This window comes from Nipponia nippon, unplaced genomic scaffold, assembly GCF_047370975.1.
Source record: "Nipponia nippon isolate SJK-2023a ecotype South Korea unplaced genomic scaffold, ASM4737097v1 scaffold_3, whole genome shotgun sequence".
Lineage (NCBI taxonomy): Eukaryota > Metazoa > Chordata > Aves > Pelecaniformes > Threskiornithidae > Nipponia > Nipponia nippon.
This window is the reverse complement of record NW_028262347.1, coordinates 5,297,132-5,318,853: the sequence shown is the minus strand read 5'-3', so window position 1 is coordinate 5,318,853 and position 21,722 is coordinate 5,297,132. Positions and strand designations below refer to the sequence as shown.

Below are 21,722 nucleotides of genomic sequence, written 5' to 3'. Positions count from 1 at the left end.
CTTCCGGCGGGTGTCGGGAGCGGGACGGGGGTGGCGGAGGGTCGGCGTCGCCGCCATGGGGAAGTCGGATTTCCTCAGCCCCAAGGCCATCGCCAACCGCATCAAGTCCAAGGGGCTGCAGAAGCTGCGCTGGTACTGTCAGATGTGCCAGAAGCAGTGCCGTGATGAGGTGAGCTCGCCCCGGCGGCGGCTGGGCCTGAGGGCGGCGGGCCTCGATCTCTGAGGGCGGGAGGGCGGGCGATCCTCTGTGAGGGGGCACGGGGGGCTCCGATCCCCCCTGGTAGGGAAGCCCGGTTCCCTTGAGGGGGCAGCTCCGTTGGGGATACACAGGGGCGGCAGATCCCCGCGGCTGGGGTCCTCAGTCCTCTTCGGGGGGTTTGGATCCCCCTTGGAAGCGTCCCCGGTGCCATTGAGGGGGACATGGGGGGGCTCCGGTCGCCCTTGTTGCGGTCCCCGGTCCTCTTGTGGGGAACTGCGATCGCCTTAGGGGGTATATGGTCTCATAACCTTCTTGTGGGTTGCCCAGTCCCCTTGTGGGGGTACAGGGCTGGCCCAGATTCCTCTTGTAAGTGTCCCTAGTCTGCTTGTGAGGGCTCTGATCCCTATCTGTGGGGTGCGATCCTTTAGGGAGCATAGCAGCCCCACTTGGTGGGAGCACGGGGACCCCTGACTCTATTTAGGGGAGCATTGGAGAGGGCCCTTGTTCTCCTTTGGGGGTCCCCAGTTCCTCTTGTATGGACCACGGTCCCCTTGGGGGCAGATTGGTGGGACCTGGAGGGTTCCCAGTTGCTGGGGGTGGGGCGATCCTATTGGGATCTCCAGTCCCCCATGGGAGGAGTCCTCATCCACTTTGGAGAAAGCATGTTGGCCCTGATCCATCTTTGGGGACGTTCAATCCCCTGCAGAGTGACTGATCAACCCCGGGTGAGGGGGAGCACAGAGTGGCCCCAAACCCCCTGGAGAGGGGCAGGGGGTTGAGAGATCGATGGGGTTGAGAATTAGGTGGCTTCCATCCGCCTCAGAGGGGAAGCTGAGGGTAGCCACGATTTCCCTTGGGGACAGGGTGGGTGCGGTGACAAGGCCAAGGGGATGCATGTCTGGAGCACTGTGAGGTCTCTTCATAGAAGCACAGAATGGTTTGGGTTGGAAGGGACCTTTAAAGATCACCTATTCCAAACCCCCTGCCATGGGCAGGGACGTCTTCAACTAGATCAGGTTGCTCAGAGCCATGTTCAACCCGACCTTGAATGTTTCCAAGGATGGCACATCTACCACCTCTCTGGGCAACCCGTTCCAGTGTTTCACCACCCTCATTGTAAAAAATTTCTTCCTTATATCTAGTCTGAATCTACCCTCTTTTAGTTTAAAACCATTACCCCTTGTCCTATCGCAACAGGCCCTACTAAAAAGTTTGTCCCCATCTTTCTTATAAGCCCCCTTTAAGTACTGAAAGGCTGCAATGAGGTCTCCCTGCAGCCTTCTCCTCTCCAGGCTGAACAACCCCAGCTCTTTCAGCCTTTCCTCATAGCAGAGGTGTTCCATTCCTCTGGTCATTTTTGTGGCCTCCTCTGGCCCCGCTCCAACAGGTCCATGTCTTTCTTGTACTGAGGATTCCTTCCTTCTGATTCTGTCGTGGTTTCTTCCCTTCTTCTCCTGTTATGAAGAGATGCCTTTTCCCTGAAGCTTCCTCCTCTTCTTTTCACTTGTCTGTTTACTTGGACGCAGATGCCTGTGGGATGTGAGTGTCCTCTTCCTGATTTCTACCAGTTGTGCTCCAAAAGTACCTCCACCTGGGCTAACTGTGCTTTTAGTTTTTCATTCTCTATGAATAGCCTCTTTAATGTGCCTTAGAGAAGTAAAGCATCCTGTGGATGCTTAATTGTCTCATTCTTCAGCTGTTTCTGCCCCCCTCTTCCTTTCACCCAAGAAGCTCAAATCCCTTTCTCTTCCCAGTGACTACAAGTAAAAAAGATTCACTGTGTTATAACCAGATCTTTTTGTAAGGGGGGAGAGGCCTCCCATGGAATGAAATTTGCTGTAGATTTAATCATATTGTGGTGAAAGAGCATTGTATTAGACAAAAAAAAAAGGGTGTGGTCAACGTCATGTGTCTGGGTGCTTTTTGGGGAGCTCTGATGACTTCAACCCTGTGCCAGAGGTGGCTGTACTATCACAGTCCGTAGCTTGAGCACTCCCAGGACACCATCCCCTCCTTACACACATTTGGCGTCACTGTTGGTCAGGTAGGGAGCCAGCAAACATTTCCAGTGCTCTCGCACAAGCACCTGGATGGGTCCAGGGTGGACCTGGGTGGTGCCACGTCTTCCTGTTGCACAAAGGATGAAGAGGACTGCTGCAATGTCCTGTCTCATAACCCCTTTCACAGTTTGTCTTAAGGCTCTTGGCCTCGGGAAGAGTTTTGTTTCTGGCTTGCCCGATCAGGAGGCGGAACCACCGTGTATAGGCTATGGCTGAGTTAAGGTGTTTGCTGTGGAGCCTCCAAGAAATATAACTTATAAAATGTTATTTTTAATGCTCTTCAGCTGTGTAAGTGTTGCAAATTGAGACAAAGACAGACAACATATTTCTTTTTATTTGATAGAATGGCTTCAAATGTCATTGCATGTCTGAGTCCCACCAGAGGCAATTGCTGCTGGCTTCTGAAAATCCTCAGCAATTCATGGATTACTTTTCTGAGTAAGTTTGCTCTATGTTCTTACCCAGATCTTCACTCCTGTATCAGATCTACACAGCCATACCTCTGAGGCCCAATCACGTCCCATTGAAAACACTTTATTCTGATACATTTTAGTGTCAGCTCTTTTTTTAACGGCAATTTGAAAATTTAGGCGATGTCACTGTCGAATGCATGTAAGAGGTTTCAGGCGGCCATGATGTTTAATTAAATTTGACTGTTTTATCCCGTGTCTGAGTCCCGTTTTAAGTTGCTCTGTGTTACACAGTCCGTCGCTGTTCTGCCCCAGCTAAGCGACTGCCACACAGGCAGAGTTACAAAGAGCTTAAAGAACCATTACCGAGAGAGAACAAGTCAGGGGTGTGACTAACGTCCCACAGTTTCCCCCAGTCCTTTGTCCAGCTGACCTACATGACAGCTGGGTTGACTGGAACTGTCTTCAGCACGAGTCTGAAGCGAGGCTTTATACTCAAGCCCTTGAATTAGCAGTGAGATGAGTGATCAATCTACCCCATCTGCCGCTGCTGCCCTTTGTCCCGCCGTGTGTTTTGTGTCAGTCAACCTGGGAAGATACCTGGTAATGAGATACCAGCAATTAGTGGGAAATGTTTAGATTTCGTTCTTTCCATTTTATGCCTTTAGAAAGGGTATTATCCTTTTGAAGATTTAACTTGTATGTGGAGGTACCATACTGTGTTTCTTTGCATAAATACTGCATTTAATGCTACGTTACTGCAAAAGGGAAATGAGTGTCTGAATTTCATTATGCTTAGTTCAAAAGAGTATGCATTTTTATACTGCACATATGTAATTGTAATGACAATAGAAAATTGCTTTGTAATCATTAAAGTTTTACTGAAATACTTTATTTTTTTCCCCTAAGGGAGTTCCGAAATGATTTCCTAGAACTGCTCAGGAGGCGATTTGGTAAATATTTTACTGTTTGTTTGCTTGTTTGTTTGTTTTTAATGTCTTTTATTAGTTCCGTGCAAGAAGTTTTGGTTGCTTTCTCCTAGGCCCCATATTTCTGTTTAATAATAATAATAATTCTGTATTTCAGGAACAAAGAGAGTCCACAATAATATTGTGTACAATGAATATATCAGTCATCGAGAACACATCCACATGAATGCCACGCAGTGGGAGACACTTACTGATTTTACTAAATGGCTGGGGAGAGAAGGTAAATGTAGTTGCTCAGGGATGGGAAGTTTTACAGTTATTGGGTAATTGCATTGCTGATAAGTCATCAGTAAACTTCTATGTTAGTTCTCCCATTTCCTTTTTCTTTCTTCCCCTCCCCTCCTGTATATATATTAACAGATGTCCAAACATATTTCTCTGCTAACCATTAGGAATTTGCTTATGAAAAATGTCAGAAGTCTGGGATAAATGCGTCAATCATGAACCTTTCCTTGTTTCATCCGTTGGTCTGTATTTACTGGAGGTATTGCTAAATTCTAAATCAACTTCCAACAGTTGCCATTTAAAACTTAAAAACTATGATAGAACATTTCTTATGACTACAGAATCCTTCAGTATTTAAGGTGACGAGAAGCGAGCAGTTGTCTTCATTCCTGGCTTAGTGAAAGGGTTAAAGCTTGAGATCTGCAGTTTTGTGTTCAGTGGGAGGAAGAGAGATTAAATGGCACTGTGGTATGACAGAAAGTTTACTTTGGCTCCGATTGCCTGTGTCCTACAGGATACATTCATGAGTCATATAGTGTTTGAAAAGTCACTCTAGCGAGAGTTAGTAACAATAGCATAGCATGGTAAAATTTCCTTTAGTGTGATGCTATTAGCGTGTATTGTTTATATATGTTAGATTTCTGTTTTCTTCCTTATTAAAACAGTGGGAAGGAAACATTTGCTTCAATAAGGGAAGTATTATGAAACATTCCACTTTATTATGTACTCTGGCATATTTCCAGATAGAATTGGGTAGCTGAAGGGCAGAAACAGACACTAAAGATAATTCAATATCAATTTTACCAGGTCAGTAAGGGGTACATTGTCTCTGGTAAAGTATCTGCATTGTTATAGTGAACATGGACGGTGAAAATGATCTTGATATTTTCTTTATCCCTTGCTTGCTTTTGTGAGTATTAATCTTACTTTATCTTGCATTGACTTTGTAGGTCTTTGCAAGGTTGATGAGACTCCAAAAGGCTGGTATATTCAATATATTGATAGGGACCCAGAGACTATTCGCAGGCAACAAGAACAAGAGAGGAAGAAGAAACAGGACCTTGATGATGAAGAAAAAACTGCTAAATTCATTGAACAACAAGTTAGAAGAGGTTTGGAGGGGAAAGAACTGGTGAGGAAAATTGCACTGTATGTCAACCTTCAGCTCAAAACTCCTCTTGGTTAAGTTAATGGTGAATTCGATGCTGCTGGGATCCTTGCACTGGTATTTCCTTTGCAGCCAGTTACAAGGTGATAAGTAAGCTTCACGTTCAGGTTACGAGCTCATCACCAGTTCAAACTGGGGAACAGTGGGCATATTTGGCTGCGTTGCTGTTCTTTTCCAAGCCACAAGGAATAGTCTTCTCCCAGATACTTCTGGTATCAGCCTTAACTAACTTGTTTCGGTTGAAACTGCAGCTTGTTACATTTCCTTGACTAACCGACTTGCTGGTGGTTTTTACAGCTAGCTGATGAACGTGCAGGTCCTCTATGGAATCACAGTTTCAAAAAATAAATAAATAAAAGAAAGCAGAGGTTTCAGCTCCTTTTAGATTTGATGTGATTTTGAAATCTACAAGAATAGTATCTTGTGGCCCTAGTGTCTGATCCTGGCCGTTTCAGGCTTTGATTTAGGCTGTCTTTGTCCATGCTTGAATCACCACATTAGTTCACTTATATTCTGAGTTTTCTACTATACAGTTATTATAGGTTGTAACCTACTCTGGAGGAAAACTTGGGAGTTGCTTTGTACCTGGCTTGCTTTAGAACTAAAGGGATAATAATTACTGCTCTTCAAGTGATCAATGATTTAAAAATCACTCTTGAATTTAGGAGGGGAGAGCAAACAATACAGTAACCAGCATGACACGTCTTCATTTATGGTATTTCACAACTTTTAGGGGGTGTGGTAGTAGTGCTGGTGTGGTATTTGGGATCTGTTTATTTGGCATCATTCCATGACTTCCATACATGTTGTTGCCTGGGACTGGAACCTCCCATTTGATCCTGGGTATTGATAGGTACATTTAAATGCTGTTGTAAACAATTATCTTTTTCTTAATTTAAAACTAATTGAAATTTAAATGGTCTGAGCCTTCGGTGCTAAAAATTTGGAAAGATTCCAGAATTTCCTTCTTTGGGTTATCAGTCTGTCCAGAAACCAGTCTAATCATGCTGGTTCAAATAGAGAAAACTGCTACAGTAAGGCCACTTTCCTTTCATGCTGGAATCAAGCAAGTTTAGACAGCATCTCTGTAGAGAGTGTTAATTAGAGAATTTTGCACAGGAGCCTGTAATGAGATAATGTTTTCAATTTGTAATCTTCTATGAATCAAGCCAGGTTGAATATTATACTTACTTGTAATAATCTCACAGCAGTCTGTAAAACTGAGCTAATCAATGATCACCAAAAAATGATATCTTGGCTCGGTTTTCTGTTTGACTCTTGAAACGTGTTTTGTGTTCTTTTGTCAGGAAAAGCCAGTCTATACTGAACTGAACAGAGAAAATGAAGAAGAAAAAGGTAACCAGATTTTGATATATGTAATTTTCTAGAACCTACTGAAACTGATTTTGTGATTAAAACGAGATGAGCACTGAGGCTTGTTCGGTGCTTCATAAACTGCTTTGAGATCAGTTATAAAGAGCACTGGAATATGGAAATACAGACTATTCTTTCTTATAAAGTTCAAAGTAATTTATTTTAAAAGCTGAACCAAAACATAGATTAGTGAATATTTTCAAGTTTATGATCTTTTCCATTTGCAGATTTTAAAAATCGTAACATCCTTTAATGCAGTTATTTTTAAAGATAGAAATAGAGTAATGTCTTTTTATTTTTTAGTTACATTTAATTTAAACAAAGGAGCAAGTACTTCAATAGCAGCATCTTCTAAAACAAGGTGAGAAAAGAATTTAAGGGCAACCCTTACTGTTGCAAAGCACTTGTATGACAATGATATTTGCATGGGCAGGAAGATATATCTTGTCCTGAAATATTTGGAGTCTAATATCTCATCCTGTCATGTTATTCAGGAGGGGATACTAGGTGACTTCATGGTTCCTTTTGTATTTAAAATGGATGAATGGGTGTATCTTAAATGTGTGCTGTGAGGAGCCTTCCTGAATTCACTGTGGTTCATGGCAGATGCCCCTAAAGTAACAGGCAGTTGCAGGTTCCTCTGAGAAGATACTGGTATGTGAAAGGGTGGATGAGGGATCCAGTCAAAACATTTGAAGTGAATGCCATCTAGTCCCAGCTGCCGTCTATGAATGGGTATTCATGACTTGTTAATTTTGGTTCCTACAAGGGTTGCTTGCCTTCTCTAATTGGAGGTAATACTTTCTCTGATCATCATTTAAGAAGCTGAATCTACCTGATGTCAGTCTTTCTAAAGCTCATTAATTTAATTGTCATCATATGGCCACGAGCAGCACAGAACAAAAGGGATCAATAATGCAAACAATACTGACTTATAGCAGTCTGTGAAACTGTTTGATGAGCAGTACATCTTTTCATGTGAGGCAATATTGTAATTAAATGTATTGCAAGTAAAACGAAAGCTTTCCTCTCATCACAAGCTCAGCTCTCAGATAAGGTATCTGATGGGAGATATGCCAGGTAGAAAATGAGACAATAAAGTAGTTCATTTCAATAACAGATACAGATTTCAGGCTTTGAGGAAAATTTGTAAAGTATCCCTAAGCATTGAGTTGTGCTTAAGATGAGTCTGAAACTTAATTCAGACACCCATTTGAATAGTTTCAGTGAGGAATAGTTAAGGTGCTTGCTAAAATTTGGCTGAATGTGAAATCATGTATCAAGTAGTCTAATTTTTTTCATAGCATATGAGAGATACTTGTCTGTAAACTTTGTAATGGTAATGTAGAAGCAAAGTTAGGATACCCACTTCATGGTAAAGTGACCAGATGGTGGTTTACGTGTCACTGGTGATACAGGAATCACTTCAGAGTCATATATGGAAACTGCTTCCCTGTGTCAGTGTAAAGGTATGTTCTGCAGCTGTTGGCTGTTACTGAGGATCAGTTGAGTTCAACCTGATGTCCAGTACCCCAGCGCAGCATGCAGTAGGACTTCCCGGCTTCCCACCTATGCTCGCAGCACAAGCTACAGAAACCTGGTGCTTGTATTTCCTGAGCAGGGTGCAGAAATAGGACCAGGAGATTGTAGGTAGTGGATGGTAGTGGAGTTTCGAGGGCATGGGGATACTGGTAGTTGGGTACAGAGATGGAGTTGGAGCCTTGCTGAGAAGGGGAGGTGTGCCTTCCCTTGAGCATCCATGTGGCCGACGTGAAGCTGGGAGTCACCGCTGCCGCTGCGGGCACGGCTTCTGATGCCGACTGCCCTTGAGCAAGCTGGGAGCCCTGGGCTTACTTTTTTCCCCTCAAGAACTTACATCCTCAAATCCCTGCTTAACTCACTCAGTGGACAAGTAAGATTAGAATTACTTCTAACTAAGGAATGAGCAGAAATTATTATCAAAGTCACTGACTCTTGTCTGCAGTACTGCAAGTGTACCAGTGTACAGTCCTGTCCGCACACTGATCAGCCTCCATTGTACACAGTTAGGGTCTCCCCAGCCCTATAATCCCAAGGGAAGATCCTTCAAAACCTGTTTGCTCTGATGGTGAGGACCTTGTCTGTAATTACCCAGGTAAATGTAGTCATGGCCAGTTTATACCAGTTGGTATGGGCGTTTAACATAAATAGTTCTTTTTCTCCCTGGTGTTTGCTTTCTCAGACAACACAGAGAACAGTTTTAGCCCCTCAGCCTTCACTGTGCTGTACAAGCAGGCCTGCACGGTGCTGGCCTCATCTCCCCATTCCCCTGATCCACTGAATATCCCTGCCTTGTCCTTGTTCCAGTTTCAGCTAATCTTGAACAGGGGAGCTGATCAAATTTGTGCATGCTGCAAATGAAACATCGCCATGGCTTATACAAGGCACTAATGCTTCTCTGTCATGATGCTTCCTAGGATTGCATTTGGCTCTTTCATGACTGGTCCACACAGGTAGCTGTCATCTGTGACTATAGCCAGACCCCTTTCTGCTTTTGTTGTTCTTAAACAGCTCCCAGTAGATAGAAGGTAATCAGAGCAACCTTTTTCAAAGTATGTGAGCTTGCATAATGTGCTGTTGAATTTTGTGGTTTTTAAAACATGGTTTTCAAGATAAACAAGTCCCTTCTAGTGTCCGGTTCTTTCTTGTGTCCTCCATATTGATGATGCACCTGAACAGCGTTGGTGGTCTCTCACTCGTTGTCCCAGGGTCCTTAATGAATATGTTAAATAGATTCGTTTTACTATTGACACCCAGGAATCCCTTAGTAACCTCACAGCTAGATAAGTTTTCCTTCTTAAATACAGGCACTGCAGTTGTCACATTTTAATTGTATGTTACCCTTTATGAGATGTTATTTTAAGTACTTGCTATTTGATTTGTGATTTAATGTGCTATTTCTTCTAGAACTCTGCTATGGAGATTATCCAGACTTCATCTGAAATACAATTTTTCTCTCAATTTTGCTTCTGCTGCCATTTTTGTGTCTTCATTCCCATTACGTATCTTCCCTTTGCAAGTATATCCAACACCCTCACCACCGGCAGAACATGCGATTTGTTGTAAGGCCATATTAATATTACCTTACTGTCCACCTCACAGCCACCTTCTTTATCTTTCTGGATGAGAGAACACCTAAATTTTTTTATGGCATTCAAATGTCTTTTATAAAAATGGCTTAACTCAGGCTGCCTTTAGGCAGTTCTCACTTTACTCAGATGTTCCCTGATCCCTGAGATGTAACATTTTGTGCTGATTTTTCTTTTCTTTCATAATTCATAGGCTGCCTGTTTTGAATATGATTGTGACAATGGTGTTTATTTGCTGGGTGATGGAGCCCTTTTCTACAGATTCCCGTGTGTTTTCTTCTATTGCTGGATAGGTTAAGTATCTCTGTCTGGAAGGAGTTCTAGATGTCTACCATGTTTGAGAGTTGCTCTGTCCAGGTGGCTTCTCTAAAGCCCCAGGTTTGTCCTTTTGAATTTGAAAATCTTATTTGCAGACCTGCTTTTAGCTTCTCCATTGAACTCAAGTCCCCGATCAACTCTTTGCTTTTGCCCTTGTGAACTGATGGTTAGGTTGTTTTCATTCTGCTGGACTGCTAGCAGCAAACGTCAGTGGACATGGAGTTTACACCTCAAGAAGCTCAGTTCTAGCTGCCAAATGCAGTCCTAGAGAAGGACGCATGCAGGGTCTGGAAGGTGACTTGCACAACTGAAATTAAATAGATCAGCAGGCCTTTTTGCACAACCAGTTCTTCAAATGCGTCTTGATAGAGGAAACAATGTAAGGTCTGCTGTGAAAACACCATCTTACTCTTCCAGCAGTGTCCTTGGACCGAATGCACTGAAGATGGTGGAAGGGGCAGTTAAAAGAAAAGAATCAGCTCATAGCTCTGGTCAGTCCAAAGAGAAAAAGAAGAAATCTGCACTGGATGAGATCATGGAGGTAATAATCATGCAGGATCTGTGTCTTTGTAACCCCATGCCTATGGCAATGTCCACTTTACCAGGGCGTCCCTTTGAAGTGACCTCAGACCTTCAGTTCGTGTGGAATTCAGACTTTCATATCTTACCAGGCAAAATGATTTCACTTCCCCATTAAAACTGGTTTCTGCTGCTCATCTGTGCCTATTCCCCAGACGACTGAGATGTTGGAAGTAAAGGAATACAGATTTTGGAAGAGAAGAAAATATCTAGAAACACTTGACAAAAACCGAACGTAAATCTCCATCATATTATCATGGATTTCTGGATCTCATCAGATTGATTTTTATGCAGCAAGCACACACTGACTTACCCTTATTAAGGGTTTTTTTTTTGTTTTTTTTTTATTCCCACTTGATGTGGGCCTGGAGAAATGGTTCAGCTTTTCAAAGGCATGGGAAAGCTGCAATGAAAAGAGGAAGTAAATGGTGATTATTTGTTTTTGTTCTGTAGCTTGAAGAGGAGAAGAAAAGAACATCTCGAAGAGACTACTGGTTGCAGCCTGTAAGTGTCTTAAAAATTATTATTATTATTATTATTATTATTATTATTATTATTATTATTATTATTATTATTATTATACCAAATACAACCAATTCTGCCTCTCTGAAGCCGCTATTGATTCGTGTAAGGATCCAAAACCAGATTCCAAACTAAATTCACTCTTACTTTCCAAGCTGCCAAATGTGGAATATTACAGTATCTGGGAGGAATTACTCTTCTGGTTGAGCATGATCTGCAGTCTGAAGCATTGTACGCCTGATCTCAGATGGGGTGGAATTCTCTAATTAAAGAGTTGGTACTGCGAGTCTCTACCGATCATGTTTAAATCATGCTATTACTTACAGCCTTCTTCTTTCTACCTAGTAGTTGACTCGCACAGAGATGTAGAAGTCAACATCAGCCTTTGAGCTGAGAGACCTCACCTCAGCTTCTACTTTTTGACTAGAATTCTAGATCAAGAAATCCTGCCCTTGACCTGTTGTGGGCCGTCACATCATATCCTGAATTCAAGTGTGACTGTAGTTGTAAAACAAACAAAAAAAAAAGTCTTGAGAGGTGCTATTTTGAGGCAATAATTTGAGGATAAAGACAAATTCCTGGAAGCTGAGTCTTTACTATTGTTGCTTCCTGTGCTGTGCTGCCCAGTCTGTGGTTGGAGTCAGAGCAACCTGAATGTGCAGTTAGTTTAGATTGTGTAGATGTTTGTGTATTTTAGCATTTTATTCTTTTTTTCTCCTTTCAAATCTTCCAGGAAATTGTTGTAAAAATTGTAACAAAAAAGCTTGGAGAGAAGTATCACAAGAAGAAGGCAGTTGTGAAGGTAAAGTGTGCAAATGGAAGCATGTGGCATTGGCTAGGCTTTTCTGGTATCAGATGACTTATGAAGTTTTGTTTCATTGTGCAAGTAGTTCAGCCTTAAGTGAACACCGATAGGGGCTGAAGCGTCACCTTAACTGTATTGGGACTTACTCTGGGCAGGAAGTGAGTCTCTGAATTGGTTTAATGTCATTTACTCAGTGACCCTTTCCAAAGCACTGTTTTGTTCTGTGTAGTTTGTCCCTATTAACGCATCCATCTTGGAGAACAGTCACTTTGTCAATGTGGTATGACCAAAAGCAGTGCAATTGCATTTTAATCTGAGACTAGTCAGTTTTGCGCTGATATTTAAGCTGCAGGCTGCCTTTGAACAAGATCTCATTTGCCTACAAACTCTTCAGGCTGTAAGCCTTGCTCTGTTCTTTCGAAGTGTTTTATTTTAGCCACTGCCAATGAAGTGATGTTGTACTAGGTAGTCCAAGGCTCAACAGTCTCTGGCAAGAGTGCCAAAGACAACACCCAGGTGCATTTTGGATGATTGACAAGAGCCTATAGAGCTCAGAATCACAGCTGGTTTTGGTAAGCATCTGGGAGGGTTTACGAGTCTCAATGGCTGTCTCCTATTGAGCTCTGAATATAAGAGGTGGAAGATGGTTTCCAATAGGCGCAAAGATGATCAGTGACGTTTCACCTCACTGAGAGGTAGTATCCCAGTTGTCACTGTGTGGCTTCCAGCCAGCCTAGCCTCCCATGGGGGAAAGAAGCCTCTAATTTACTCTCCATCTCTGAGAGAATAGCTAAGATAGCTAACCCGAAGGTTGACAAAACCTTCAGACAAGGCCAACAAAATCAGTGGTCAATTAGACCAGTCATTGATGTTCAAGAGGAGCCCTCTTAATCTAGCCTTAACTTCAGAGCAGGGCCAGTCAGCAGTTCGTGAAAGCTGGATGCCATTAGAACAGCTCAGAAGTCCTTGCTGTTTCTGAAAATGTAGAAATGCAGACTCATGGTCCTGAGTTTGTTAATTTTGAAATGTAAATTTAGAGAATTTTGTTATTTTTCTGATTGGGCTCTGCCTTTCACAACAGGAAGTGATTGACAAATATACAGCAGTTGTGAAGATGATTGATTCTGGAGACAAACTGAAGCTTGACCAGACGCATCTGGAAACTGTAATACCCGCACCAGGTATAGCTGTTTTGTTCATTTTTCAGCTTAGTTGTCACTGCAAAACTTATATTTCAGCTCTTTTAAACTATAATTCATCCACTTGAAAGTACCATAACAAGAGCCATCTTGCTCTTGGGACAGCATTTCGTAAGCTACTCTGATCATTTACCAAATATCCTCTGGTTACTTTCTAGGGAATTATTACATTGCTTCTGCTGTGAGACTTCACAGTCCCTTCTTGTAACAATTAGATTCTTTTCTGAGAAGGCAGAAGTGCTTTAGGAATCAGTTCATTTGACGAGATGAAAGCATCTCTCTTCAGCTGCGAGGAAGCATCTCTGGGAGCCCTACAGAGCCCTTGGTCATATTTATCCTGTATCTTCCCTCCAAAGTCATGCCTCGACTAGCTGTGGGTACTTGGCAAAGCTTACCTCATCTCCTGTTTGGTTCACTGGTGTTTCTTTGGCTGGTACACACTAACACTTGTGTGTAGCATCTGACCAGTATTTCAGGGAACGGTGAGCAGAACAATGTCAGTGTAGGGGGGAAACAGGGCATAAGATTTTGGGATTCACATTTTTTTCAGCAGACCTGACGCAGTCTGCATTTCTGCAGCTGGTGAAGAGCTGGTTGATGGTGTTGGTGAGTTCACAGCTCCATCAAAAGAAGTTGAGAGCCCTGTTGTGTAACTGTTTTCCTGTATCTCATTTCAGGCAAGAAAGTGATGGTATTAAATGGTGGTTACAGGGGAAATGAAGGCATCTTGGAATCTATCAATGAAAAGAGGTTTTCAGCAACGATAATCATTGACTCTGTACGTATCAAACACTGCAAGATCTCATTTGCGTAGAGCCCTTTTTATCTGTACATTGGAGAGCTTTCACAAAGAAAGATAGTGTCATTAATCCTGTCTTACGGGTGGGATTTACGGTGTGCAAAATGCTGTGGCCACCCCCCGCCTATTCCCAACCAGTAGGAAAACAGCCACATATTCCCCATTGCAGATTAATGCTCTGCTGTTTGCCTTTAAAAAGATGCCAGCATGCTGAATTTAGCAAGTTTTGAACTTGAAAGAGACTTGCAGAATATTTTGTATGTTTATTTTGAATGTGGCTGTTGTTGTACTATTTTGTGGGAAGGTAAAAAATGTGAAATATGCAAGGAGGTGAATTTTCTCCTGCCTTTTCCAGACTGAACGTGGAGCTTTATGTGCTTATTTGTTGTCTTGTTCATGGTTAATGATTATGGTTGATTTTTTGGTTTTGGATTTGTTTGTTGTTGGTTTTGTTTTTTTACGTATCGCCTTTCTCTGGGCTAAAATTAGGCCATGTCATCATGTCTGCCTGGCTACTTTGTTCTCCTCTGCAAAAGCAATCTTTAAACTCATTGATACAGCAGAGAGGATATTGGCTCAAAGTCACATTTCTTAAACACAGCTTGCAGGAGAGAGACCCTGTTAGGATCCTGTTCAAAGAAGGGCTGCAGAAACTCAGCCCATGTTGGATTCTGGAGAATTTGCTTGAGAAGAGACTGTGCAGATGTGCGAACCACAGCAGGGGCTTTGGTTGGAGCTAAGGATCATGATAACGTTGGTCTTGGAGAGCAAGGGTAGTTTTTCTCTAGTTCTGATGGTTGTAGGTGTTAAGATTTCCCCTTCCTGCATGAACTCTGAGTCTATAGATTAAAAATAAGTGAAATTACTCCTGGAAACCAGTGAAGTCTGTGAGAATTTTCTTATTAATTCTAGGGTGACCAGGATTTTTATATATAAGAAGTTTGTATTCAAAATTAAATCTTTCACTACTTATAAGTTCACAGTGAATTAATTCAAAACAGCTGCTTATGTTTGCCCCAAAATTGCAAGGACTTTAACTAACACAAAAAGTGTCCTGAAAGTGAAAAGATTTCTGGGAAGGTGTTGAGGCCCTGTCACATTCTCTGGTCAGGTTGAAAATAATGAAACTGAAAACACTGTGTCATGAGCAAATCCCAAACCTGCAGTTTGGATGCGTTCTGCTGTGCATCCCCTGTACAGCCTCCAGTGTGCAGTTATACGTGGCTTTTGGACAGAGCACTTCAACAGAAAAGTAGTCGTCGTGCTTTTACTCTGTGCAGCAGTGAGTAAAACCACTAATGCCTGATTTCCAGTTCTATTCACGTTGGTTGTGCTTCTTGAAAAATGTCTGAATGTGGTGAGATTTCGTACAGCCCCTTTAGCTATCTTACTTTAAGCTCCCTATTGGGAATTGAACAAAAAAACAAGTTTATATTTTGATCTTATTTCTTACACTACGTTATTCTCCAGGGACCTTTAAAAGGACGCCGAGTTGAAGATATCCAGTATGAAGACATTTCCAAACTCGCCTGAGGGGCTAATTGTGGATCAGAGAAGATTTTGGTTCCCAAAGACATCTTTCTGGCATCTTGCAGGCAGACACAAGACTCTACCATGTCAGGGTTTTAATTGTGTGTGTGTATGTATTTATAATGTATATAGAATTTAACCAGAAGCAAACTGGATTTATTTAAAGATCACTATGGATTTGTTATATAAAATGTTTGTGGAAATCTTATCAGTGGAAATATTTCATCTGATTCTATATCAAAGTTATAATATTTGGTTCAATTCCCTTTTGTAAAATATAGCAGATGGCTGCAAGCTGGAGTATTTTCTTTACTGAAGAATGTTAGCAGTTCCATAAGAGAGAGAATTACCTACAAATAGCTGCTTGAGGCAGGCAGCGTGTGTCGGAGCCAGTGGAGTTTAAACAACACACTTCTCAATCTGCAGCCAAAATTGAGTTCTGGCTGCAGGAACAAGGGAAGGGATTAAGAGACTAGCAGGGAGGTAACAGTGCTGCAAGGGATTATTTTCCTGGATGTTGTAAGAATGGTCTGGTTTATTAAGTGCTGTCGCCGACTTATTTTTTGGTTAGCACATCAGTGATAGTAGAATGCAAGTCAGCTCTCCTCCGTCATCTTGTTTGTCAGAGTTCCTAGTAATACTAATACGCAATTTATCTTCATATGGACTCCAAGATGGACGTTACTTGTGGGGTTTGTAGGATGCCAGCCCAAGTGTGTGCGGATATGAATTGGTGATTGCTGTTTGGGTTTTCCAGAACCCTTTCCTTTGTTCGTGCTTCCGTTGTTGCTCTACTACATGAGTAACATTACTCATGCTGCATGCTGTAACATTACTTTTTTTATATTTTTAAAAATGTCACATTTTGTACGATGTTTAATTTCTAAGGCAGTTCAGGAATAAACATAAACCTTTCTTAGGGCAGTGTATTTCTTACCAGCCTTTTGAACGCGTGATGCGTCTGTTGGTTTATATCCACCGAAGAGCACAGCGAAGTGCCCAGCCGGTGCACGGCCTCATTTGTGTAAAAGAAAGATGCAACTCATCCCAGGCAAAACACAAACCATCAGCTGATGGTCCCGCCTGCCCCCGGCGAGGTTGTGCGTCCCTGGAACCTGATGGAAAGAAGACCGATAGCCCCCATACCCTTCAGAGGAGCTCTCAGCTGAGGGTTGCTGTCCTGACGCAAGGACATCAGTTATGTTGCAGTTTAAAAGTTCAAGGTCGCTAGAGGCAAAACTCGCTGTTCCTTGTCCCTTTCCTTGCCTCAAAGGTTCACTGTCTTGTTGATTTGTGGTTTCCAGGGGACCCCTGCAGGAAAACTGAAAGACTGCAGAGTTTTAGTGAAACAGCTGCTGTCTGGAGTAGCCTGAAATAACCTCACAGAGGACATCAAATGGCTTTCCAGGGATCCCGGACATAAATGCAAGGCAGAGTCGAGCAGTAATGCAGTGTCTAAAGAATGGAGAATTGTGAGGAAGGGAACCGGAGGCAGAAGACACACTTGTCTGTTAATTCAGGCTCTTTGTGCAACCTGGATTGTGTAAACAGCTCCACCCGTTCTCAAAGAACAGGTACTGAGTGAGAAGAGGTACGTAGGAGAGTAATGAGGATAAGTGACAGAACAGAACTGCTTCTGTATCACTGAAAATAATTACACGTAAAATTATGGAGCCTGAAAAGTTAAAGTGAATATAATAGATAAGTTACGAATTCTGTGGAGATGAACAGGGAATGATTATTCACAGCTTGTAGTCACATACAAGCTAGGAAACGGGAATTACTGATTTGGGGATTTAAAAAAGCACTTGACAGGTTTCTCTTCCCCCCACAGGGCCTAGTTAAACTGGGGAACTCGCTGCTGCAGGAGGGTGGGGAGGCCAAAGCTAACAAAGGAGTTCAAAGAAGCAGTGAGTGGTTGTAGGGAAGTTGCTCACACTTCGGAGAGTTACTTTGAAGAGACAGTTAAAACACATCAATCCTCTCACTCCTGACACCATGGCTGCAAGAAAGGTCATGTACCAGCCTTTCATTCGTAAGAGAAGGAAAATAAAGTTCAGAATGGTAAGTAGATGACTTGAGTCCCCTTCCCAGATTAAGGCCGCCGAGAAGAATCTGGCCAACGTTTTTTTCCTAAGGTTGCCTGAAAGCAGAGTTTTAAATCTGGCTCTAGGTACAGATACCTGTATACTTGGTTTGCTACTGATCTCATTCATTGTTGAATACTATTGAAGAGTAAGGCATCTTTTGGGAGCTGATCCCACTGGATGGGAAGTTTTTAGTACTGATGGTGAATTCTATGAAGTCTGAATTTTTCCTGCTATCCCAGGTTTATATCTGGGTGTGAGCTCCACTGTGACGTTGAAATTTTCACAAAAAAAAATAGGCTGGAGGATATCTCAGACTCACCTAATTCATTTTCCTGCAATATGGCAGCATCAGCTATTTCAAGGACATTCCTCACCACTGGTTAATCCATCCTCAAGGACTGGAGACTCCTCGCGATACCCATTCCAGAGCCCATGTTCCTTTTCTCTTGGATTTCCCTTACATCTAATGCCCATCCTCCTGGCCAGGCTTAAAAACCCCATTGCTTTCTGCCCAGTCCAGCAGTGCATGAACTTCTATTTTCCCAGCAGTCTGAAAAACCAAAAGTGTAAGTATTGAATCTGGTCACGTGTGTTACCCACGCTGCAGCAGCCACAATGCTGTTACGAGTTTACTGTGAAATGTATATTACAAAACAGCTGAAATGTTTAATGGGGTTTAATGTCGACTAAATCAGGCACAGAAGTGCAAGACACCTACCACAACCCAGCATGTCACTTTATTACAGATTTCATTTTTTAACAGAAAAGGGAGTTACATTGCTTTGAAACACTGATCATTTATAAAGCGAACGGTGGTGAAGTCACCTTCGGTCGATCTGGCTTGACAGACTGACAGCTACTGTTCGGAAGAGTTGTTGGGGCGTGAAGGAGCAGATAAGAATATTTTTTTTGTAAGAAACCGGTTTTGTGTTGGGAGCATTCAGGGTTTCTTCAGAAAGCTGTACAGGTGGGGGACGAGGTAATCTTTGTAGTGGCCGTCTATGAAACCTTTCCCGCTGTTGTGCACAAACCAGCACTGCACATCGGTCCCAAGCACGCGCTCCGTCCTGTAGTCCTTCTGCAATCCCCTGTGAGGAAGCGGCCACCCAAAATGAAAGTCATGGCATGACAAGTAGACAAGAAGACATGGATAATCCTGCTCATTCATGGCGCTGCTCTGCCAAAGCGGTGAGATGTGTGTCCTCCACCAGCAGAGAGTGGAAACAACCACAAAATGCAATGGGTTTTACGGTTCTGTGACCTCGTGGGCCCTTTTGTGGGGGTCCCAGGCACTTTTACACGGCCTGTCGGATGCTGGGCAGCTACATGGACAGAACTGTTCATGCACAAATCCAAAAGAACCCAACTTGTCCCAAGTGTTTTACCAACTGTTAAAACCAGATTATCAGCAGAGGGCAAAGAGAGGGATTTTTTTTCCCTGAGATCCTTGAGAGTTAATAAGCCTGCAGTCATTGACGTCATTGAAAAGCAATCAGATTTAGAAAGAGAGCAGTAAAGCACGTTGTTCTTACCTGGTAACAGTGAGCTTGTTGCCTTTCACTTCCATGGTGGCTTGTGGTTTCTCTGGAGCTTGCCCAGGTCTTTGGTGGTGGATATACACTTCTGGTTCAGAGGTAAACTGACCTGATCAAAGAGAGGTTTAAAGCTCTCGGTGTGTCCTAACCTTTGAGGCTCTCCTGTAAGCCGCTGCCGGGCACTTTTGGAAAATCAAACTAGCTGCAGCAGGCAAACCCCTCCTGCACGGATCACAGGGCAGCGTGTCTCCAGCGCTGTCGGATCACCCGCACTGGGGGGGTAAAAAGCTCTGCTTCTGAGCCAGCAAACCTCTTCTACCGAAGCAGACTGCAGCGCCGAAGAGTATTTGGGAAAACAACCTCTGCTGCTCAGGATTCCCACATTTTAAAAGGAGTCTTGGGTGGGCCCAGGGCTCAGAGGGCTGATTTTCCCTATGAACTGAGCCCTTGCTTTTGTTTTATACCGTTGCCAGAAAAGGGCTGTCATTCAGGGCAGAGCTGAATCACAACCGTTTGCACAGAAGTCTTCTCAGAAAGAAGGTTTGAGGGGTTTGTTTCAGTCTTTTTATTTTCAATCCGCAGCAGATGAGCCAGGCTGGGAAAGCCCCATCGCAGTGTCACCAAGTCCAGTCAGGCCTGTTTTGAAAACACCCTCCCCAGCTGGGACGAGGAATAATCTCCTGGTCCCTGATGTTCTGCAATGTCCTTGGGGCTTCCAGGACATTACCGGAATCTCCCCCATTTTCTATTTGAATAATTTTCACACCTTCCCCATCAAGACCCTGACGCCAGCTAACCCACTCAAAGATCTAGCAAAAACCCTTCCTAGTGCCCCGCCGTTCCCACCGCCCGACCCGCAGCCCTTACCTATCAGCCCGTGGGCTGCAGGAGAGAACCGGTTTTCAGGTGGAATGTAGATTCCCAGGAAGTCAACATTAACTGGGTGTTTCTTCCACACGCGGTGCAGCAAAACCATGAAGGACATCTCCTCACCCACGGTGATAGTAACGTTGCTTTCTTTCTTCACAGATATGAGAAGCCTGGCAGAGATGAACCAAAGGAAGGACTCAGCTCAGCTGCTCACAATAAGCTCTCAGGTTCCTTGAGATGCTCTCAGGCATCCAGAACAACCGCACGGGACTGGCAGGTATGATGGAGGATCCATCAGAAACCCACAGCCTTGGGAGTGGTACCCAGAGGTCTGGCAGGACAGTGCCTAATAGGACAGACACTTCATGCCCATATTCAGGCAAACCAAATCTTGGCCTACAAATTTAAGCTCTTGCTACAATGAATGGAGATTTTGGAATTGATCCTGTTGCCTAAACAGGTGTCTAGTGCTGTAGGGTGTCCAGCATGGCTGTAGCTGTTAATCTGCAGGTGAAGGTCTCCTGGATGTTGTGAGTCATGTCTCCCATCGTGTCAGGAACCCTGAAGGTATCTCAAGTATCATTAGGTGCTTGTGTTTAGGCAACTGAATCCTGGTCTTAGCTAATGCAACCAGCAGTAGGGGGAGGAATTCAGCTCTTTCTACTTGTGTCTGATCAACTGAATCGCTCTCTTGGCCCTACTGCCTAATTTCATTAACTATAACGAGAGCTCAGACATCTAGCTAAGATTCACGTGTACCCTGTGACCTGGATCCCACCCATAGCAGGGTCGGTCCAATGCTGTGTTGCAAATGGTTTCCATAAAGCAGACAACAAATGTTCAGCAGCTTACTGTTTGCGAATGATGTGCCCCGTGTCAGACCAGGTCAGCGTGATGCCGTAGGATCCGTCTTTCATTGTTATTGTTTCTGTGGTGATCTCCACTTTCAGGCCTTTGTTTTTGAAATAAAAACCGATTTTTCCAAAGTATGTGTTGAGTTTCTTATTCTCTGTTTTCTTGGCCCCAACGAGCTGGCCATTGACCACAACTCCTGTGAATAGCAGAGAAGAAGATGTTGCCTAAATCTTGGAGCACCACCTGGAGACTTGGAGTTCTGATCTCAGCAGGGAGTACCATGGGATCAGAAGAAAGAGAAACCCCTCTGACCTCCTGTTTTTTCTCATCTTGCAAGCCAAGAGAAGAGAATAATTTATTAAATCACCTCCTGATGCTACTGTTCACCCCTTAGCATATTAATCTGGTGGGAATTGATGTTAGGTCTTGCTGGCAGTGTGAGCTGATTCATAAGCCGCTCGGTCCCTTGCTGTCTGTGAAAAGCATGGGGTGGATGGGCAGTGGAGGAATGGTACCACATTTCCAGCCCAGCTTAACCTGCCTCCAAATGCTCGTTGCTTTTCACATATATTCCAGAAGTTAAAGAAATGCTGGTAGGTAAAGCCCTCTGAGAAGAGGAGGCTGATTCCCTTTGATTCCTTTGGGAGTACCGTTACACATTTTTTCTGCCTGCCACCAGGGATGCCTCCATTTTTATTTCTCTTTGTATCTGTCTTCCACTTTCTTCTTTAAAAGTACAAATGAGGAAGGGGAATCCTCACCTATCATGGAGATTTCCTCACCTATCTTGACTCCTTTCCCAGTGTTTGGCCATCCTCACAGTGCAAAAGTTTTTCCTAATAGCTCACTCCTACTCTGAATTTCACCTATTGCATCTTGTTTCTGTTGCCTCTTGTCCTTTAGCTATGCATCTTGGAGATGTGTCAGGCTCCATCTTTACCTTCGGATTAGGTGGTTGTAGACAACAACAAGATTCACCGCGGGTCTTCTTTTCTTAAGATTGACCAAAGCCAACTGTCTCAGCCTCTCCCTGTACGTCCTTGCTCCAGCCCCATAATCATCTTGGT

The 21,722-nt window shown here is 43.3% G+C and overlaps 2 protein-coding genes across 4 annotated transcripts in view; one reads left to right on the top strand and one right to left on the bottom strand.

Annotated features, from left to right (window-relative positions):
• On the top strand, window positions 1-20,641 carry KIN (Kin17 DNA and RNA binding protein). Of its 3 annotated transcripts, none has more exons than XM_087764244.1 (15): window positions 1-169; window positions 2,603-2,697; window positions 3,579-3,622; window positions 3,756-3,878; window positions 4,834-5,015; window positions 6,359-6,407; window positions 6,729-6,786; window positions 10,292-10,412; window positions 10,904-10,954; window positions 11,706-11,774; window positions 12,859-12,958; window positions 13,654-13,754; window positions 15,246-16,879; window positions 17,140-17,369; window positions 19,960-20,641. In XM_087764244.1, the coding sequence occupies exons 1-13, from the start codon at window positions 56-58 to the stop codon at window positions 15,306-15,308; spliced, it is 1,170 nt and encodes a 389-aa protein (XP_087620370.1). In that variant the 5' UTR covers window positions 1-55; the 3' UTR covers window positions 15,309-16,879; window positions 17,140-17,369; window positions 19,960-20,641. The 3 variants fall into 3 exon arrangements, with proteins under 3 accessions (XP_087620370.1, XP_087620371.1, XP_009460896.1); XM_009462621.2 differs by having other exon boundaries at window positions 2-169; window positions 10,289-10,412; XM_087764245.1 differs by lacking the exon at window positions 11,706-11,774 and having other exon boundaries at window positions 10,289-10,412.
• The window catches only part of ITIH2 (inter-alpha-trypsin inhibitor heavy chain 2), a 29,945-nt gene continuing 26,333 nt past the window's right edge, over window positions 18,111-21,722 (bottom strand). Inside the window, exons 18-21 of the mRNA XM_009462620.2 lie at window positions 20,653-20,851; window positions 19,798-19,970; window positions 18,928-19,039; window positions 18,111-18,483 (exon numbers count right to left, since the gene is read on the bottom strand). Of these exons, the coding sequence (XP_009460895.2) occupies window positions 18,336-18,483; window positions 18,928-19,039; window positions 19,798-19,970; window positions 20,653-20,851 (632 nt within the window). The 3' untranslated portion in view covers window positions 18,111-18,335. The remainder of the gene's footprint in view (window positions 18,484-18,927; window positions 19,040-19,797; window positions 19,971-20,652; window positions 20,852-21,722) is intronic.

Coding starts and splice junctions, on each gene's coding strand:
- KIN (XM_009462621.2), top strand. CDS start 56: ATGGGGAAGTCGGATTTCCTCAGCCCCAAGGCCATCGCCAACCGCATC. Junction 11,775..12,858: donor AGAAGAAGGCAGTTGTGAAG/GTAAAGTGTGCA, acceptor CTTTCACAACAG/GAAGTGATTGACAAATATAC. Junction 12,959..13,653: donor AACTGTAATACCCGCACCAG/GTATAGCTGTTT, acceptor ATCTCATTTCAG/GCAAGAAAGTGATGGTATTA.